The sequence below is a fragment of the Plectropomus leopardus genome, chromosome 4, assembly GCF_008729295.1.
Source record: "Plectropomus leopardus isolate mb chromosome 4, YSFRI_Pleo_2.0, whole genome shotgun sequence".
Classification (NCBI taxonomy): domain Eukaryota; kingdom Metazoa; phylum Chordata; class Actinopteri; order Perciformes; family Serranidae; genus Plectropomus; species Plectropomus leopardus.
The window spans coordinates 33533052-33551641 of record NC_056466.1 but is presented as its reverse complement, the minus strand read 5'-3'; the positions used below and the strand labels follow the sequence as shown (position 1 = coordinate 33551641).

Below are 18590 nucleotides of genomic sequence, written 5' to 3'. Positions count from 1 at the left end.
GCCAAAAAATGCGCCATTGAAACCCATCCAAACTGCACTTCCAACAGCCATCAAAGCATAAAAGCATGCACTGTATTATGTCTGGGTGTAATTCTGGGCTTTTGCCTTGGAATTTATCATTTTTACTATTTTCCACCCGATAATGTCTTTTTTTTTTTTAACCATATTTGCTTTAAGGCTGAAACACATGCTACTTCCAATTGGTTAACTGTCACAATCAAAGTTGCTGTTAATCATTGACATATCCCAGGCTGTGATAATATGCAAAAATATGCTCAGCATGTAGTATACTGAAAATGTTTTTGTTGTGTTTTTCTCATTTAAAACATGGTGGCATCATGGCAAAAACCTGGTAATTGGAGGGTTAAAATTCTCAACATTAATATTTGCTATCTATGATTAGGACTAATGTTGGTTAAAAAAATTAACACAATGACAGTAGAAAATTATTATATATATATATATATTTTTAAAGCTTGATTTTGAAAAGCACATTTTGTGCGCAGAGCAATATGAGGGTGTGTAATATTAAGGTGGGCCCTAAGGGGTTAAGAACATCAACAGACACTACACTATACACTATTAACATTATTATCAGCTAATGAGAATTTTTTCTTTCAGTCATATAATAAATTGTGACTAATTCTAGTAAGATGTAAAAATAATAATGTTGTCATTGCGTACATATAGCCTATAGTTCATGGTGCAAATTACAAAGGGCCTTTCTGACAGCAGATCTTTTGACTTGTCAATCAAAGAAAAGCAAAATGACATTAATAATGGCTTCATTCTGACACTGACTCAGTACTTACAGTACCAAGACAAAGCAGCTCAATGGAATTCAGACAATCGCTCATTTGATAATTTATACCTGTGCTTCTCCTACTGTGACATGTCAAAGTGTCTCCTGTTCAAAAGGCATTTTAAGAAAGTGATGTAAAAGAGAGACTGACGTTGATAACGAGGCCGCAGAGCTGAAACTGTTCAGGTGTGATGATGTCATGGTAACAGGGCTCCTGGGCCAGCTTCATAATTGCTCCACCTGCAGCCAGCCTCAGACGAGACATGTCTGATTTACTGTGAGGACGGAGAAATAACAAAAAGGGGAAGAAGGATAACGTGAGACGAAAACATTTAAATCGGTTTACAACTGATAAATCTATTGCCCAAATCTAAAATAAAGAATTTTCCCTCACTAGACCTTAATGCTTTAAAAAGCTCCACTGTGATATTTAAGCTACCTGATCTTCTTCTGCTCTGTGAGGTCTCCCTCGCTGACCAGCATGGCTGACAGCAGGCGCAAGGTGGAGTTTGCCGACTTGGATTGGTTGTTCTTCATTCCTAGTAACCAACGCACCAGCAGCTTGATGGCCTGCACCTGGGGAAACAGGAGGAGCATGAATATTTAGACAAATATGCTTTTTCCACCAAAATTTGCTCATGCACGCAGGTTTTTCAAACACAAAAAAGAGGCCATAGACTGCTTTCCCACTGCCATTAGAGCAGAGTCGTGTACATGGCTCTGCAGCACGAGTATGTCTTTCTGTGTGTGTGTGTGTGTGTGTTTTTTGTTCTTTTTTTGGGTATATCCGTTCCACTTTACAGACTGGCTGGAGAACAAGTAAACAGTAAAAAGAAGACTGAAAGCAGCATGGACAGAGGTCTTTGAAACTCAACGGTGGCTACGTCTCTTTGTATCTCTTACATAATCAGTATCTCTTTCGAACTTGGGAGAAGGTATGGAAGGTATGCAACTTAACAAGACATGGCCCCAAAAAAGGCAAGAAATTAGTAAAAAAAATGTGTACAAAAATTACCTGAAACTAAACAAGAAATAAAATAAATTTGAATTACAAAAAAACAAAAAATTGCCCCAAAAGTGCAGAAAATGTTTAAAACATATAAGTATACTTTTTCCCCTCGTTTTTCATCAGGTTTAATAATTTCCCAACCCCTCCCCTTTATAAAAATAACTTTCTTTATCACCTTTTGCTATTTGCAATTTGTGGGACATTTCTTGCCGAGTTGGTCATCGCTTTTTCCCCCATGTTTTTGAAAGAAATCAAACCAAATTGCTTATCGTTGTTTTTTTGTGCGGTGAAAATGAGGCTAAAAGTGACATCCCTGAATCTTTACAACTTGATTTTTATTTTAATTACTACAAAAACATCAAACAAGACACAAAACAGAAGATCATATATATGTAAGCCTCAAATGACAAATCAAATTGGACTAGAATTGAAATAAGGGCCACAGATGTGTTTGCCTCTTACCTTAGCCAGGACCTCAGGTGAAACTTCCTCATCAGTGGTCCACAGCTTCCCGTTCTTGTTCCCCACCGACTGGAGATTTAAAAGCACATAAAAGTCACATTCATACTCTTTACTTATTGGTTGAAAGTTGTACTTTAAAAACAGATATCCATAACATTTTTAAAAAAGTGTGCAATTCTGTGTCCAGCTATCTGTTTTAATGCACATGTTTGATCTCCACGCACCCTGTCATTCATGAGCAAGTCCTTGACAATGAAGTTGGCTACAATGGACTTCATTGGTGAAGCAAACTGATCTGGGGCCAGCATGGAGATGTGGCCCAGGGAGACGAGTGGAGTGATGAGTTGCTCTGGGACGTCTGCATTCAGACTACGTGACAGAGGCTGCAGGAAAAATGCATAAATGTCAGCTGACAAAAAAAGACATACAGGATGGATAAACAGGAGACAAGAAAATGATGTAATATGCAGTTAAATTAAAACATTATCGTCTATTTGTTTACAAAATGAATCCCTTCAAATCAGTCATTTAAGAGATGTTTCCCTACCTCAAAAATCTGGGCCAGCTGCACTTCCTTGTTGTTAAAAATGGCGTGGATACAGTGGACGGCCTGCTTGGCCTGATGAGGTGTTCCCCGCTTTGCTTTCTGATGAAGGATGGGAATCAGAGTCCTAATGGAAACATAATACATATTTGGATGATTACCAGTGAGCAGATCATTTCTTTCATTCAATCCAGATGTGGACCAGTAAGTGTGATTTTTTTTTTGTTTAAATATATCATCTGCGCTTTTAGGTATGATGTCATTTCTATCTTACGATCTTATCTGTTGTAGCTCTGTCTCGATCTTCTGTCCTGTGTTTCTGAATATCTGAATGGCTGCCTCTGCCACTTTTTCATCTTCCATCTTCAAACACTGCAGCAGAGACTCGTAGGTTTCTGCTGAGTGGAACGCCGTGGGGTGGGTGAACGACAGGACCTGAAAGAAGTGAAAAAGAGTAGAAATGACAAACATTCCAACATTAATATGTTGCCAACAGAAAAAGCACAATCCAGCATTCACAGTATGCACAGCATTCATTTGGTCAAGAAAAATACATCACACACACAAAAAAAGTTAAAGTGCACAATGAGAAGAGTAATACAAAATAATCCAACCAATTCTAAGTAATTAAAACAATATAGTTAAAATAAATTAAAACAATTGAAATGAGATTAGAAAAAATAGAAAAAAAAACTAATTGAAGACAGCTGCAGATTGTGACAGAATTATTGGTGATCAGAGATTTGAACTGGCCAATGGATACAAGTGAACTGTGTTTCAGTATTAGTGTGCTACTGATCACACACTTTATACATTCAGGGTATTAACTTCTATTATCACAGTGTGCTTTACTCATGCTCTGTACCTTGAGTAGCTCCAGTCCAGAACGGATGGCGGTATCTGGGGTCACGCCCTCCTCATCGTCGTCAGCTGTGCCCTCGATGGACTTGTTCAGCAGCTTCACCAGAGCACTGAAAGAAAAACGAAATTACTATCTCTTTATCAAAACAATCTTAGTATGTGTTACATAACAAATCTGACACTTTTGGACAACATTGCAGCCTAAATTAAGGCACGAGAAGTGATTCAGTGTATGTGTTTCCTCTTTTTTGGTGTTTTTCCATAAAGCAGAAAGGGTTAAACCTGTTCTCTGCCTCAGGCCTGCAGGTACACCTCTCCACCACTAGGTGTCTCAGTGAATGAGAACAGCCTGTTACTGGTATTACACAATGACACAGACACAGGGTAACATGAAGCTCCCTATCACTGAGGCAGAGAGCTGCTCTGCTTCTTTTTTTTTTTGTTTACTGCGCAAAAAGAAGCCTCAATCTGATGGAAAGGATTAAAAAAAAAAAAAAAATCCAGTTTTATCTCTTTTATTTTGAAACAAAATATATTTCAAATCTATTTTTATTTTATTGGTATCAATATTTAAGACCTAAACATACGCTTATATTTTCGGTCGGTTGTGAAATTTAAGAGAATAAAACTGAACTATAAACACTTAGTGTGCTGAACACGTCAGGACAGATTCTGACCTGATGGCCTCTGAGTCGATGTGGACGGGGGCGATGCGCTCCAGCAGGAACTTGACCATCTCCAGGAAAGGGTTGGTGGGCTGCTTGGGGAACGTCAACTTCCGAGTGATCTCCCTCTACACGCAGTACAAACAGCACACCGTAAACACCAGCATTCATGGATTTCATTTTTCTGTGTGTGCATTTATTCTGAGGTTTGTGTTTCGAAATCTAGGACAGCCTACCTACAGTACCTTCATTGTTTAACCCTGAATGTGTGCTCAGATTACAGTTTCATATTCCAGAGTTTGACTTCTTGACTTCTTAAAATCAAACACTGATCATCTTAACAGGTCTTTAAAAATAATGTGATAGCTGATTATCATTATGGAGATTAAAAACACTCCCTGCTACTACAATATAGACTTCATTATGTGACTGCACCTTGACAATATATGTAAAATATAGCATTATCAGTAACTGCCACAATTTCCTTCTGTCTCTAAAACATCACTGAAAAAAAAACCACGTCTTCGGGGATATAAAGCTACATTAGGCGGGTTTCCATTACAGATTTGCCAAAAATGTAAGCATTGTTCTGCGACTTCTCCGCTGTTGATAACATTCAAAGAAGCATGATGGATGTTTAAAACATTAGCAGCTTTATTTCTATTGCAGCCACCACACTAGCCATCGTTATTTCCAATCCAGGGCAACACAGGCGTGTTATATGTGCAATAATGGAAAGGCAATGAGGGATTTCTGGGAGGTGAAAGTCCACGATTTCACAGAGGAATTGTGGATTCAAAACTTCCGGATGATCTGCTCAACATAAAGTATTATGTGATGGAATAACACCTTGTATAGCGCCTGGTGCATTATGCCTGAATGTCATGGGACTCTTTGTTGTTATTCATGTGACCTATAGAAATCTGTGTGAAGTATTTCCATTGCAGTTCTGAAAAATTGGCTTTTTAGAATCGCCTGAAATACCACCTCATGCAAGTGGAAAAACTTTTTTGGGATAAATGAGCATTTTTTTCAAAATGGATATGTTTCTATTAGGCGTATTTTATTTTCACATTTTCAATTTGTGCAATTTAAGGGTTAATGGAAACCCGGCTCCTGTAAATAAAAGTTAAAAAACAAACTCACAGCACTGTTGTCTTTGTTAAAGTAAAAGAGAGAGAATGAGCCTGGCAGACTGTCTGTGAGACAGTAAAGCTAAAGCAGAATGCATACAGCTGTAAGACACTCAAGTCTTGTGTTTTTTAAGAAGTTAAAGATAATTTTTAACCAAATTTAAGTTTTTTTTTTCTTTTCTTAATTGAGCATTGCAGGTAAGAACAGAGGTGAGTAGTAGTCCCCTGCAGCTTGACTCAGCGTGACAAAAAGAGGTAACTACATAATAAGATACATTAAATTAGATAATGCTTGAGGTCTCACAAATTCAAACTGAAGATTATTAATGACTTTTAAGGCCTTTTTTTGACAAAGATGTAATTAAAGACATTTTAAGAGTTTAAGGACTTGAAGACACATAATAGGATGCGTGTTTGTCTCACCACACAGATCTCAGCCTGTTTGCAGGAGCAGGTGGGGCTGATGAGCATCTCCAGCTGGACTCGGAGCTTCTCGTCCTCACCGAGAACCTGGTTGAACTTCTTCATGAAGTCCTGGGCCTTTCCAGCGTCTGGCAGATTCTCTGTGAACAGAAAGAAAAGACAAATTATAATGTCACTGACGTAAAGCGTAATTAACGTCTACCATTTTGAAGAAATGGCAGAGTATGTACACTGAAAGTAATATAATAATAACTTTATATGAAACCTTAAAAACCAGAGTTTACAAAGTGAAGATGGCGATACAACGACGGAAAGCCAAACAGTCCTACTGAACACAAGCGAGACAAATCTAGGGTAGAGCTAGGATCAAATTAAAACCAGAGGACAAATAATGCAAGATGCAGGATGGGAAATGTCAATATTAAATAATACAAAAAAATAGTGCAAAAACAACCACAACAGAAGCAATGAAAGCAATAAAACTACAAATAAAATAAAAAGATTCAAGAGGTAAAAAAAAGTAAAAATAAATAAATAAAGCAAGTTTCACACTTACTGGCAATACTCATGAGCTTCCCAAACATGGCTGTGTTGTTGGCCTCCGACTGGCAGGGGTGAGACAGGGAAACATGTCAGATATGTCGCATCAAAAACATGTAAGAGATGGACAGTCGTGTGTGTAAATGTGTGTGTCAACGCACCACTGGCAGCTTGTGGAGATCCAGCAGCTCTTTGACGAGTCCTCGGAGCATGTTCTGACATTTCCACATCTCATTCAGAGCCCTGAGAGGAAACAATACACAGAGAGAGAAGACTCGGGTGAGAAGTGAGAAAATAGACGACGATAAATATATTGCCCCGTTGATGTGAATCTCTTGAACTGTTGGTGTGTTGTCTGTTTTCATGCTGTTTATGCTTGATATTGTGCAGTTTTATATTTTCTAACAAGGTGTTTTTACTGACTTGACAGCGTTGGTGTCCAGGCAGGCGTACAGGTAGTACAGACACTTCATCTTCTCCTCTGTGTCGAGACTGTGAGGGACCATGTACTGAGCAAAGATCTTCTCTACTAATAACCTGAACAAACGGGGGAAAGTTTACGTGAATGATGTGAAAGTGAGAAAAAATGATCTGTACAAATAAACTAGTCTAGACCAGAGAAGTATCACTAGTCTTACCATTCAGCATATTCCCTAACTTCAGTGGAAGTCTCACAAAAGCATCAAAGAAACGTATTATACAACAGACACAAAGTACCTTCAGCTTTCTGAAGACTAGTTAGTGGTTTCTCGAAACGTTTATGCCGTGTCTCACTGCAGTGCACCCTTAAGTAATGCTAAATAGGGCTAAAATGATGTTCTTTTCAACATTCAAGTATTTACATATGCGTGTTTATGCTCACTTGTCGTCGATGCTGTTCTGATAGTAGATGTGCAGCAGTTTGTCTTTGATCCAGCTGATCTTCAGGGCGGACTCTTTGCCGGCCTCGTGGTGCAGACAGTATTTCTTATAAAGCTGAGCCAGGCCCATCATGGCTTCTTTACGCACACGCCACTGCAGGGGGAGGCAGCAGAGGGAGGAAAAAACAGATCCAGAAGACAGAACTTCATTAAGAAGAAGAAAGCAAATGTAAAATTATGGAGGTATTAAAAAGAAAAAAAAAGCAACCTGGTGTAGAGAGAAATTCTTGTACAGTTATGCCATAAACAAAAAAAAAACAACTTTTAAGCTATGGATTAAAGCCCTTTAAACCACCTGACTTTGGAGAAAATTTACCACTCTGCAAGAGTAGAGATTTTATGCTGCATGGCAACTTTTTTTTAACCTATGCATAAAACAAAACATTGAAATTGATACTGCAGTTTTGCAATACTGACCCCCCTGTTTTGTAACTCTTTCTTGAAATTGTTATTTTTGTTGTTTCTTGTCTTTTTTGCTTTGTGTTTTGTTTTGTTTGTTAAATTTAGGAAATTTTGGAATTCTTACTTGTTTAATTTTGTGTCTTACCTATTATCACTGTCACATTGAATTTTTTTCTATGTACTTGTGATCTTCTGTGTGACCGATGTTACTCTCTTTGTTGAGTGGTACAGTGGGGATGAGGCTCTGTTTTTAGCAAAAAAACCCAAAAACTAAACAAATCTAAATGTTATTGTGGGTGAGATGCCTCCAAAGTTAGGAACTACTGAATGAAAAAATGTAGTTATAGTTACTATAACAATATGAATAAATGATGTAAAGGGCTCCAATGTGAAATTTAAATCAGTAAATCCACCTGCTTCCAAGACTACCCAAAATGCCATCTAACTCATCTCCCTCATGGCTATCACAACATCTGCTCCACTGATGCACCACCTGTGAGTGCAGAGTTGTCTCACCCTCTTGTCTAAGGTCCGTTCTCGTACGAAGCCCAGCAGCTGGTCATTAACCAAGTTGAGGTCTTTCTTCCCGGCGTTGATGATGGTGACAATAACATCGTGACGGATGGCTTCCTCTGGGTCGTGAGAGCGTACCTTCAAATACTCTGTTTGTGAATAAAGACAAACATGTGTAAATACATTTTTTTTGTTCAGAGTTAAATGTGAAAGCACTGAATTAAAGAGTAGAGGGAAGAAGACACAGCGAGACAGGAAAGCGCAGACACACCTGTCAGGTCTCTGGCCAGGTCTGGGTGGTTCATGAGGCAGTGGCTGGCAAACTTCACACACTCTAGCCTGACTGGAACGTGGATGTCATTGAACCTGGAGGAAAACAGCGGTTATTAGATGACAAAATTAAATAAATTACACACTGAGAGAAAGCAGGTAGTCAACTTATGCAATTTGATGTCTTTAATTTCTATTAAAGGTTTTAATGAAAACCTGCCAAATGAAAAACAATTGTTAGTAACAGCTCTACCAGGAAGACTAGGGTTCATTTGCATACTGTTCTCCTTCAATATTTGCTGTCAATTCAGACAACTTTTCATCCAACTATTTGCCTCAACCAATCCTGATCAATTATCAGCTTTCCTTTTTTGCCTCAACCACTTAATGGTATAAAAATCAGACTAATTTTATCATTTTTCTATCTGAATGGGGGGGAATTCCTACTGTGGCTTCATGAGTTTATCAGATCTTGAACTGCTATCAAGGAGGTACTTCTTTACAAAAACCTTTTTATCCATGAATAGAAATTTCCACTTTGTATTCTATAACAAATTTTATCACTTTTTTTAAAGACTCCCTTTTGATGGAACTGGATCTCTTTAAATAATCACTTAATGTATATGTGTGTGTGTGTGTGTGTGTGTGTGTGTGTGTGTGTCTGCCTAGTGTTTCTGCGTAGTGTTGATGTAACTCACCGTCCTAAAAAGCACTGCCACAGTGGTCTGTTCTGTGAAGCCAGCTCTGAGTCTTTGGCCCCAAATAACTTTGCCAGCAACCGAACAACAGCGAGACGCTCCTCGCCATCATTGCTCTGCAAAAAACAAACAAACATAGAAACAGAAGCTGCCTTTTTTTTGGCTCTTTTTCAAACTCAGTTTATTTACTCCTGCTCACTCCCCTAAAGCAAACAAAACAGTGAGACACTGTTAAAATTGTGCTCTGATCGAGAACTTGCACAACTCTCTAGCATGTTTGCACACATAGCTGGGAAGCTTCAACAGAATCAGAGAAAACAACATTCAAATTGACACATATTAACATTTTTTTGTCTCCATGTTTCGGCTTTGTGATTAAATAGCTATCAAGAGTGCACCCGCTTCACATCCAGTGTCAGTTAAGATCGGCTCCAGCTTCCCCTCTGAAGATATCCAGGTATAACTAATGAATGCATTTATTGTGCCACAAATCTGTGAGTCTAAAAAAACATTTGTCACTCTTAAAAATAGATGTTCTGGGTTGCCTGGCTAAAGGTCGCTTTACCATAATAACACAAGACGGGTATTATCTGACACCACTGAGAGGTTAAACCAGCTTAAAAGGCCCCAAACACAGACTGCTTGAACTTTAACATGTCAGTTTGTCCATTAATCATTAATACTTCTCCACAAATGGTTCAACGATGACAACACAAAATTACATCACTCATACTTTTAAAACTACCTGTTGTGTGATTAATGGTAATCTTTTGAGTAAGACGTGTGTGTGTGTGTGTGTTGTATTAACCTTAAGTTTAAACTCCAGCTGTGGCATGACAGAGGTAAGCAGCATAGGGTCGATGGCAAACAGTTCCTGGATGAGGTCAAAGACGTGCTCTGATAGGTCGCTGACTGATGACTTGCCCATCACTAAAACCTGATTGAAGAACTAAGGAAGAAAAAAAACACAGCATGAGATAACTACATAATCAAACAGCATGTACTCTGGATACAGACGGCAGTTTACGTCGACAGAGTCTGAAGACGAGAGTGAAGAAAAGAAAAACACAAACTGGAAACGAATGAGTGATGCTGCTACTCACGTTTGCGATGCACGTCTCGATGGTCTGGACGGTCTTCTTCAGCAGAGTCTTGGCAAGATCGTACGCCTGCTTATTCAGATTCTGTTCAGAGGAAAGATTAAAACTGATTAGTTAGTTTAAGTGTCAATGAAGATTTCACTCAAACATTCACTGAATGCAAGGCTCATTGTTGCTGTTGTCCACCGATTAAGAGATTTTCAGATTCCTTTTATTTGTCATTTTTAAAGATTATTTTTTGAGGGCTTTTATGGCCTTTATTTGACTGGATAGTGTGAGCGAGAAAGGGGGAGACAAAGAGGGGGGCGACATGCAGCAAACGGCCGAGGTCGGAATTTAACCTGCGGCCGCTGCGGCGAGGATACAACGCCTGTATATGGTGCCGCTCCATCCACTGAGCAACCAGGCGCCCCGAATTTGTCATTTTTATGCTTAACATAAAAACGAAACTGTGTTTCACACATCTACCACTTAGTAATTCAGTGCAAGACTGTAAACACTGTAAATCAACTGATAATTGGTGCACAAATAAATAAGCTAAAATTACACTAAAATAGAATAAAATAAATTGTTTTAATGGGAAGGAAACAAGATAAAGGAAAAAAGAGACACAGTTCATGATAGTTTAGAGTGATAAGGGTGCTCAGAAAAGGATTCCATTTCTAAGAAGCAAAGAGGGTGTGAAGAAATGCCAAAGAATGATAATGTTCTGCTCATATCTCACAATGTAACCAGAGTAATTTCAGTGTTTGTGCTGCAAATGGTAATTTCATGATCTGATTTGATTTGTATCCACTGTTTTGTTTTAACCTATTATACATATATAAAATAAAACATCCACATTTTATTACAGAAAAGACAACACACTTGCATGATTATATCTGATCATTTAAAGTATCATGATAATTATGAATTGATAATGTATAATTACATCTGGTGATCTTTAGTGCCCCCCCCCCCTTTTCTTTAATGTTGTCTTTCTTTCTTTTTTGATATTTCTATTGTCTGTTACCTGCCAAAGGACTATGGCTGTAAATGTATTATGTTAACATTTCTATGTTATACTTCTGTTCATTAAAATGCTTTGTCCCTTTTAAATAAACATTAAGTTAAATTCAATTTATGAACCTACGAAATGAATACAAACACACAATAACTTAACGCATATGAATGTGTGTCCCACCTTGTGTGCAGGGATGAGGTTAATGAGGATGGTATCCAGCAGCTCCTGCGTGACTCCGTCACCCTCCATTATGATGGAGCTCATCAGGTCCATCATATGCATCTGCACCTTCTGGTTATGGCTGTTACTGTGGAGCAAGGCACAAAAATGAAAGAAAAACAGAAACAAGACTGAATATAGACCTAGACCTCTATCAGTCAGCATGTTTTTAAGTAAGCAAAACGTGTTAAGCCGAAAGCAAAATTGAAGCTCATCTATACGCGACATAACAGATTTAAGCGCTATCAGAAGGATGCGCTGAAATATAAAAAGGAAAAACAATGTTATTACAGTGTTTGGAGGGCTACATTTGAAGTGTATTTCACTACAGATCACTACATGCATGCCCTAAAATGTAATTTGTAATGTATTTATTTAGATTACTCAAACCAAGTCACACATTCTGAATACTTCAAAATCATCTCGCTAAGCTCATTTATCTGGATGTAATATTTTTCATGCGCACAAAACATCACACTGTCCTCTCCGTGCATCTACTCTGTTATGCAGGTGCACAGCACACTCTTTATAAAAAATCTGTTCTTAAGAAATTCGTGCCTCATATGAAGTTTATACTGTGTCCTAACAGCGAGCAAATGTAGGTCTCTGCCCACACTGAATCTATTGAAAATGCTTCTGTTATTGTAATATTTACTGGAAGTGACATACCAACAGCAAATAGGTTGTTATTGTTATTAGTAATGGTCATTTAGCAGATACTTTCAGCCCCCTTGTGATTTCCCTCCAGCCAGCTGCCACCTTATTTAGGTTTTCGCAGATAAATGAGGTGTTGTGCAGATAACTCCTCATTTCAACTACATGAACACACTGATCTTTGTCCATTATGGAGCTTTCAATGCGAACCATAGGAATAAATAGACACAAGGCATCGGACGAAAGTTCAGCTCAAAACAGCAGCACTGCATTGCTTGTTGGCAGTTGGAATATTCCAACAGAGAGACAGTGCAATCAAACTGACACTGACATGCAGCGCATTCAGTCAGAGCACGGTGTTTGAGCAAATAAAACAAAACAAATAAAGTCATTCCTTCAAGTAATTGATTTTTAAAGACAGTATCTGTATTCAGAATGCCACTCACTATCACTCATACACTCATTTGGCTGAGCCTTTAAAAAAGGAAAAAAAAGAATACCAATCATTAAAACTATAACTGTAAGTGTATAAAGTTTATTATTTGTACTTGAAATACGTGACTTAAGCGGCATTTGCACCGCCTGTTCAAGGCAGGAATTATTACGCTGTTATACCTCCCCGTTGTTGTGTATATAATGTGCAATCGCAGAAAGGGAGGACAGAGTGGTCTCGCCTCTGAGCTGGAAACTGAGGTAGTAACAGCACCAAAACAAAATCTGTGTAAAATGTGTAGTAGAAAAGATGTGAATGTGGGTGGCACGAGCATGACGTTTTGATGAGGTGTTTATGTGTGCGACCCACCGTGGGAGATTTACATAGCAGCTGATAGCATGGCGGCTAATAAAAAGAAGAAAAACAGCGGCTGTAAATGTCCCCAAACTAGTATAACAATGAGATTCAGGAGCTCCTTATCCTCCGAGCAGAGAACAAGATCAGTTGTCATATAAGAGAGAAGATTAATGACTACCACTGACATGGTTTTGTTATTGTTTATAGAGCTCTGCTGCCGTGTATATTATATGTCACGCAAGAGGCACGTGAGCATGTGTTTAATGTCACGCCTGTCATGGCTCTTTTGATTGCGTGGCACGAGGCCTCCATTGTTTGATTCTGTGTAAAAATGCAGGGGTCGTATAAAGGGGGGACTTGGTTATGGCCCTATAGTGTGATCTCTAGGTAAAACCGGCTTTAGTTACTTTTATTTCGTTACTCCCTAACCCTGATTATAAAATATAGAGAGATTTCACACAAAAGAACACAGCAGCAAATAACAATTGCCTTACTTGATGACAGAAAAGAGTGTTTTGAAAAGCTGGATGAAGATCTCGTTGCAGTCCTCCAGTTCAAAGCATATGTTGTATGATTTCACCCACGCCAGGTTCTAGAGAAACACACGACGACAAGTTATTCCGTCACCAGCTGCTCGTTTTGCTGTTTCCTTGCACAATCAACAAAACACAAGTTTAGGTCCTGGTGTTTTCTATACAATAAGTGTCTCACCTCCAGCAGGTAGAAGTATCTGTTGAACTGAGGGCTCTTTGTGTCTTCCAGTCCCTTCAGCTGTCTGGTGATGAACAGGAAGATGTCCTGGAGATGAGACAGGAAACCAATGGAGTTTATTGTTTTCATGTTAGTATTGGTGAGTGCTTGGAAAAGAAAAGAAAGTTCTTGGCAAGCTCTTAGCATAGCTGATTTGATCAGAACAAGCACAGACAAAGTTAATCACGATGTCAGCCAACATTCACCTCAACGTTAGAAATCTCGCTGTGATTTTGAAACACTTGTTAGATGTAGATGCCACTTTGATATGGAAATCCCGCAGCAAACTTACAAATGTCTCTTACTACTGCCCATTTGTACAATAAAACCATTTTTTATTGCATTTTTTCATGGCACTGCCAAAAGATGAGCCTGAATGAATTGGAGACTAATGACTTAGAGAGGTAGCTATAAAATCATTTTATAACATAATAGAATTACTTTTTCCTTTTATGTTCATGTCCTTGTTAATTAACTATGGCACATAAAATCTACATGAAAATCTCTGCAACTGGTGTAACGAGCAACACTGAAAAAAACGCTGCTGCTTGATGGAGGATTGCACAGTTACCCAGGGACGGCTCCTAACCTTGAGTTTGTCGTGGGAGGTGTAGGGGGCCTCTGGAGCATAGATCCTGAAGATGTCAGCCAGACAGCAGGCCACCAGTAACCTCACGTCTTTATTGGGGTTCCTGAGGAAGAACTCTGAGGCCAGGTGGAGCGCCAGGCCGAGGTACTGCTGCTTCTCCTCTTCAGAGTCTTGGTCCATGTCCATGTAGGTTTTCACAACCATCTGTGGAGCAGAGCCACAAAGGACGAGGGTGAGAGGGGAAACATTTTGGGCAGGCTTTAGTCAAAATGAATAAGGCAATTTGAATATTTGACATTAAGAAAAAAAAAGTCTGCATCACAACTTTTTTTTTGACCGTTTTCTGTAGCGCTTGTCTAGTGTATTATGATGAAGACGAGATGCTCCGTGGAGTGAGGTATCTTTGAATATAGGAATATATTATTATTTATATATATTTAAGTCTGTTTTACAGTTTCATTACTTTCTTTCTTTGTCACTGTATTATTTTTACCATATGTATTCATTATTTTACTTAGTGCTTTTATCCTTTAATTTACCTCTTATTTACAGTTTGAGTATTTTACTTATTTACTCATCTATTTATTTATTTATTTTTAATGCTATTATCGTGTTATTTATCAATCTATTTATTTGTTTACTTTTAATCTATCTGATTATTGGTTTTATCCTGCCTCTGGTGTTTCCTCACTTATGGTGGCATTTCCTCAGTTCCTGGTTTTAATGAGTGCTATTTCTTTTCTTCTTTTTTATTCACATGCTTGCATGTTTGTGTGTGAGTGTGTGCATTGGGGGGGCAGGTTATTGTATGAAGCACTTTATGTTACAGTTCATTTCTATGAAAAGTGCTATACAAATAAAGTCTGACTGATTGATTGACTGATTCAAAGCTTCTTTTCATCTCTAGCTAAAATATCAAAATTTCAACAGCAGCACTTTTATGTGAACTGGGAGCACCTGCAAAAGGCCATTGAGATAGTGGTACATGATTCTGGCTGTCATAATTAACTGTATCTAACTTTATTTAAATAGAAACTAGGCACATACAACTGTAGCCCCTTTCACATTACCTCTTCTAGATCCAAATTTCATGTTGTTAAGCAAAACCTATGACCCCTTTAAATCACTTCTTACAGCCCATCTTTATAGACCTGCTTTTATGTGATGTTGTCTATCTTCCTTTGGTCTATTTTATTCATCTAGTTTTGTCCATTTGGATTACATCATACCAAACAAATAAGGCCCAATGGTCAAAATAAAAGGGGAAATAATATTCTTAATATTTTACTTATGAAGTTTTCTAGGTTAAACTACAAACTCTGATGTCTCAAGAAATTGCGTGCACATCAATCTTATCAAACATCTCAGCTGTTATGCATAAGCACTAGGACGCCATGCTTTAGTTTAAACTACCACTTCCTCTACGACAGTGATGAGTGAGTGTGTGTATATGAGAGAGGTGAAGCAGAGCAGTGGAGCTCACTATACAGCCAGGCAGTCGGCAGGGGTGGGGGATGGGCCAATAGCTCCAGCAGACTGCAGAGCACAACACTCACTCCTACACACACACACACACACACACACACACACACACACACACACACACACACACACACACACACACACACACACACACACACACACACACACACACACACACACACACACACACACACACACACACAGTCCTCCAGCCCTCAGCCGAGCTTAGCTGAAATAGTCACAACCAAGCCGGTGAAGGCTCTCTCCACAGAGGCGAATGAGTGGGCCTGTAGAGCTGTGGGGTATGTGTGCACCTTACGTGTATTGTAGTTTATTTGGACAGATTTTAGGTTCGTTGTGAAAATATGTTTGACATGTTTTGAAATGGCTGTTGATGCACAGAGATTTAACAACAATTACAGTGTTTCCGCTTAATGTTTAACCAAAATGACGCCACATTTTAACTCTGTAATTCATACAAACAGCTCTGATTACATTCCTCTACCCGAGGTGGAGTCAAAAACATCCCATGTTACCCCTCTTCCTTCATTCAAACAGGTTAACCAGGGTATGAAGCCTCTGGCTGTGATCAAACAGGCAACAGCATGACATGACAAAAAAAAAAAAAGAAAAAAGAGAGTGAACCAGGATCCCAGTCATTTTAATGCGACCAGCGCTGTTGTACTGGTGTAGACAAGTCTAGGCCACAAATAAATTGTTCACCATTTTGGGAAATAGACTTATAGACTAATAAAGTTAGATGAGAAGATCGATACCACTCTCATATCTGTATGGGGAATATGGAGTTGGAGCAAGTTATGTTAGCTTAGCACAGTGACTGGAAATGGGTAAACAGCTTGCCTGGCTCTGTCCAGAGGTTACAAAACATACCTATCAGCACCTCAAAAGCTTACTGATTAACAAGAACTTGATTCTTTAAAGGTTCTATATGGGACCTTCAGATCATTGATATTGCACCAAACCACTATTTGCTATGCAAAGATACAGTGGAGTACTGGTGTCCTGAGGAGTAAATTAAGTCAGGCTACTTCTGTAGCTACATTTACACTGCCTGTTCAAAGCAGGAGTATCAAACCGTTATGCCACCTAACTGTTCTGTAGGTGGCACAGGTGTGACATTTTGACGACGTGTTTGTGTGTGACCCACCGATATTAAAGAATAGATATTAAAAAAGCAGCTGTTAGCACAGCGGCTAATACTAAGAAGAACAGCAGCAATAAATATCCACAAACTGGGAAAATGACGAGATTTGGGAGCTTCTTACCCTGTGTTCAGAGGACGAGATCAGCAGAAATATAACAGAAAGTAAAGTAAACGATGGTGACTGTCATGTTATGTCTTTGTTATTGTTGCCAATGCACTGATTATAAGTAATGCTAGAGGCAAAAGATTGTGGTTAAATGTCACACCCGTCATGTCTATTTTTGATGGCGGGATGTTGCGATGCACACAGCGTCATGATGCCACCAAGGTTTGGTTCTGTGTAAAATTACAGAGGAGATATACGGAGGGGGGGGGACTCGCTTGGTGTGATGTGTGTGTAGAACCAGCTTGTGTATGTTGGAATCCGAGCTTCTCTGTGGTTTGTTGAAGTAAGCCGGTCTAGACGTGTATGCACTCAGGTGCTTGTATCACACTGACTAGCTCATCGCCGCCGCTTTGCACTCTTATAAAGGTGGTTACTGTGGACATTAAGATCCTGATTAACACCATTAACTCTGTCAGCACTGTTAATGTTGTTTAGTGCTGTTCATGGAGTTCAAACTGTCAGCAGTTAGCCACCGGCTCAGCCATTTTCATGTTTAGAACAGTGTCTGAATAACTAATATGCTCTGAATTTCACATGGAGCCCCTTTAACCATGCAAAACCCAAAGAGGGATAATAACAAGTAATAGCTTTTTAGAGGGTTACACAGGGGATTATTTCATGGCCAGGCACCGTCATTTCCTGAAGTCTCTGCAGGTTACATGGTGTCAGCAATCAGCAGAGTCTCCACCACAAACTCACTGTGATGACGAGATTCCAAACGGCTGTGGCTTCAATTTGACATATTTACCGTTTAAAAACAACAGTGGGCTCCATCTTTTCATTAACTCTCAGCAAGGTTACGGGTATTTCTAAAATGTTGAACTATTCTTGTAGCGAAATGAACAGATTTTCCCTGTGAGAAATAAATTTGGTTTGAAACATTCATCTCCACAAAACACAGTTTGATCAAGCAGATGTTGTGTTGTGTCTTCTGTTTTTGCACACAGAGCTTTTCTTTGATAGATCAAAGAGTACATGACCAGTCTGTGCTGGTAAAAATACTTTGCCACTGGGTTGGCCCAGTTAGCTAGTACACTTTCCAAACTATAAAACAATATTCTTTGACTTATTTCACCAGCAATGTAAGCTCTGATGACGGCTGTTGGTGCCTGAAATAATCTCTTTTATTACATTACTTGCATGTAGGGAGGGAATGACAGTTATTCACTATACACTACTCTTGTGATCTATGACCCACAATTACCATTTGATTATAATACATACAACATACCATCATTCCTACAAAACTATATATATACAAAGTCATGAAAATTGATGCTCTGGGAGAACTATCTTTATCTTGCCATGTTTATCCACTGCATTATTTGTATGCTTCCATTTGAAGTTTGAAAGCAGCCAAGATAAATTATTGTTATAAAGTATACAAAGTTGAAACCTTTTCCAACACACAGCTAATATTCAGAGTTTCG

The 18590-nt window shown here is 38.8% G+C and overlaps 1 protein-coding gene across 2 annotated transcripts in view; it reads right to left on the bottom strand.

The window, feature by feature from the left end:
- Nucleotides 1-18590, bottom strand: part of pds5a (PDS5 cohesin associated factor A) — a 31220-nt gene that overhangs the window by 8039 nt on the left and 4591 nt on the right. For both annotated transcript variants that reach the window (XM_042484932.1, XM_042484933.1), the window contains exons 3-24: nucleotides 14348-14551; nucleotides 13720-13806; nucleotides 13503-13600; nucleotides 11526-11652; nucleotides 10346-10426; nucleotides 10051-10191; nucleotides 9243-9358; nucleotides 8546-8640; nucleotides 8278-8423; nucleotides 7302-7453; nucleotides 6863-6976; nucleotides 6601-6682; nucleotides 6456-6504; nucleotides 5900-6039; nucleotides 4356-4471; nucleotides 3683-3788; nucleotides 3092-3252; nucleotides 2821-2944; nucleotides 2498-2656; nucleotides 2274-2342; nucleotides 1242-1378; nucleotides 954-1077 (exon numbers count right to left, since the gene is read on the bottom strand). In XM_042484932.1, the coding sequence (XP_042340866.1) occupies nucleotides 954-1077; nucleotides 1242-1378; nucleotides 2274-2342; nucleotides 2498-2656; nucleotides 2821-2944; nucleotides 3092-3252; nucleotides 3683-3788; nucleotides 4356-4471; nucleotides 5900-6039; nucleotides 6456-6504; nucleotides 6601-6682; nucleotides 6863-6976; nucleotides 7302-7453; nucleotides 8278-8423; nucleotides 8546-8640; nucleotides 9243-9358; nucleotides 10051-10191; nucleotides 10346-10426; nucleotides 11526-11652; nucleotides 13503-13600; nucleotides 13720-13806; nucleotides 14348-14551 (2628 nt within the window). The remainder of the gene's footprint in view (nucleotides 1-953; nucleotides 1078-1241; nucleotides 1379-2273; nucleotides 2343-2497; nucleotides 2657-2820; nucleotides 2945-3091; nucleotides 3253-3682; nucleotides 3789-4355; nucleotides 4472-5899; nucleotides 6040-6455; nucleotides 6505-6600; nucleotides 6683-6862; nucleotides 6977-7301; nucleotides 7454-8277; nucleotides 8424-8545; nucleotides 8641-9242; nucleotides 9359-10050; nucleotides 10192-10345; nucleotides 10427-11525; nucleotides 11653-13502; nucleotides 13601-13719; nucleotides 13807-14347; nucleotides 14552-18590) is intronic.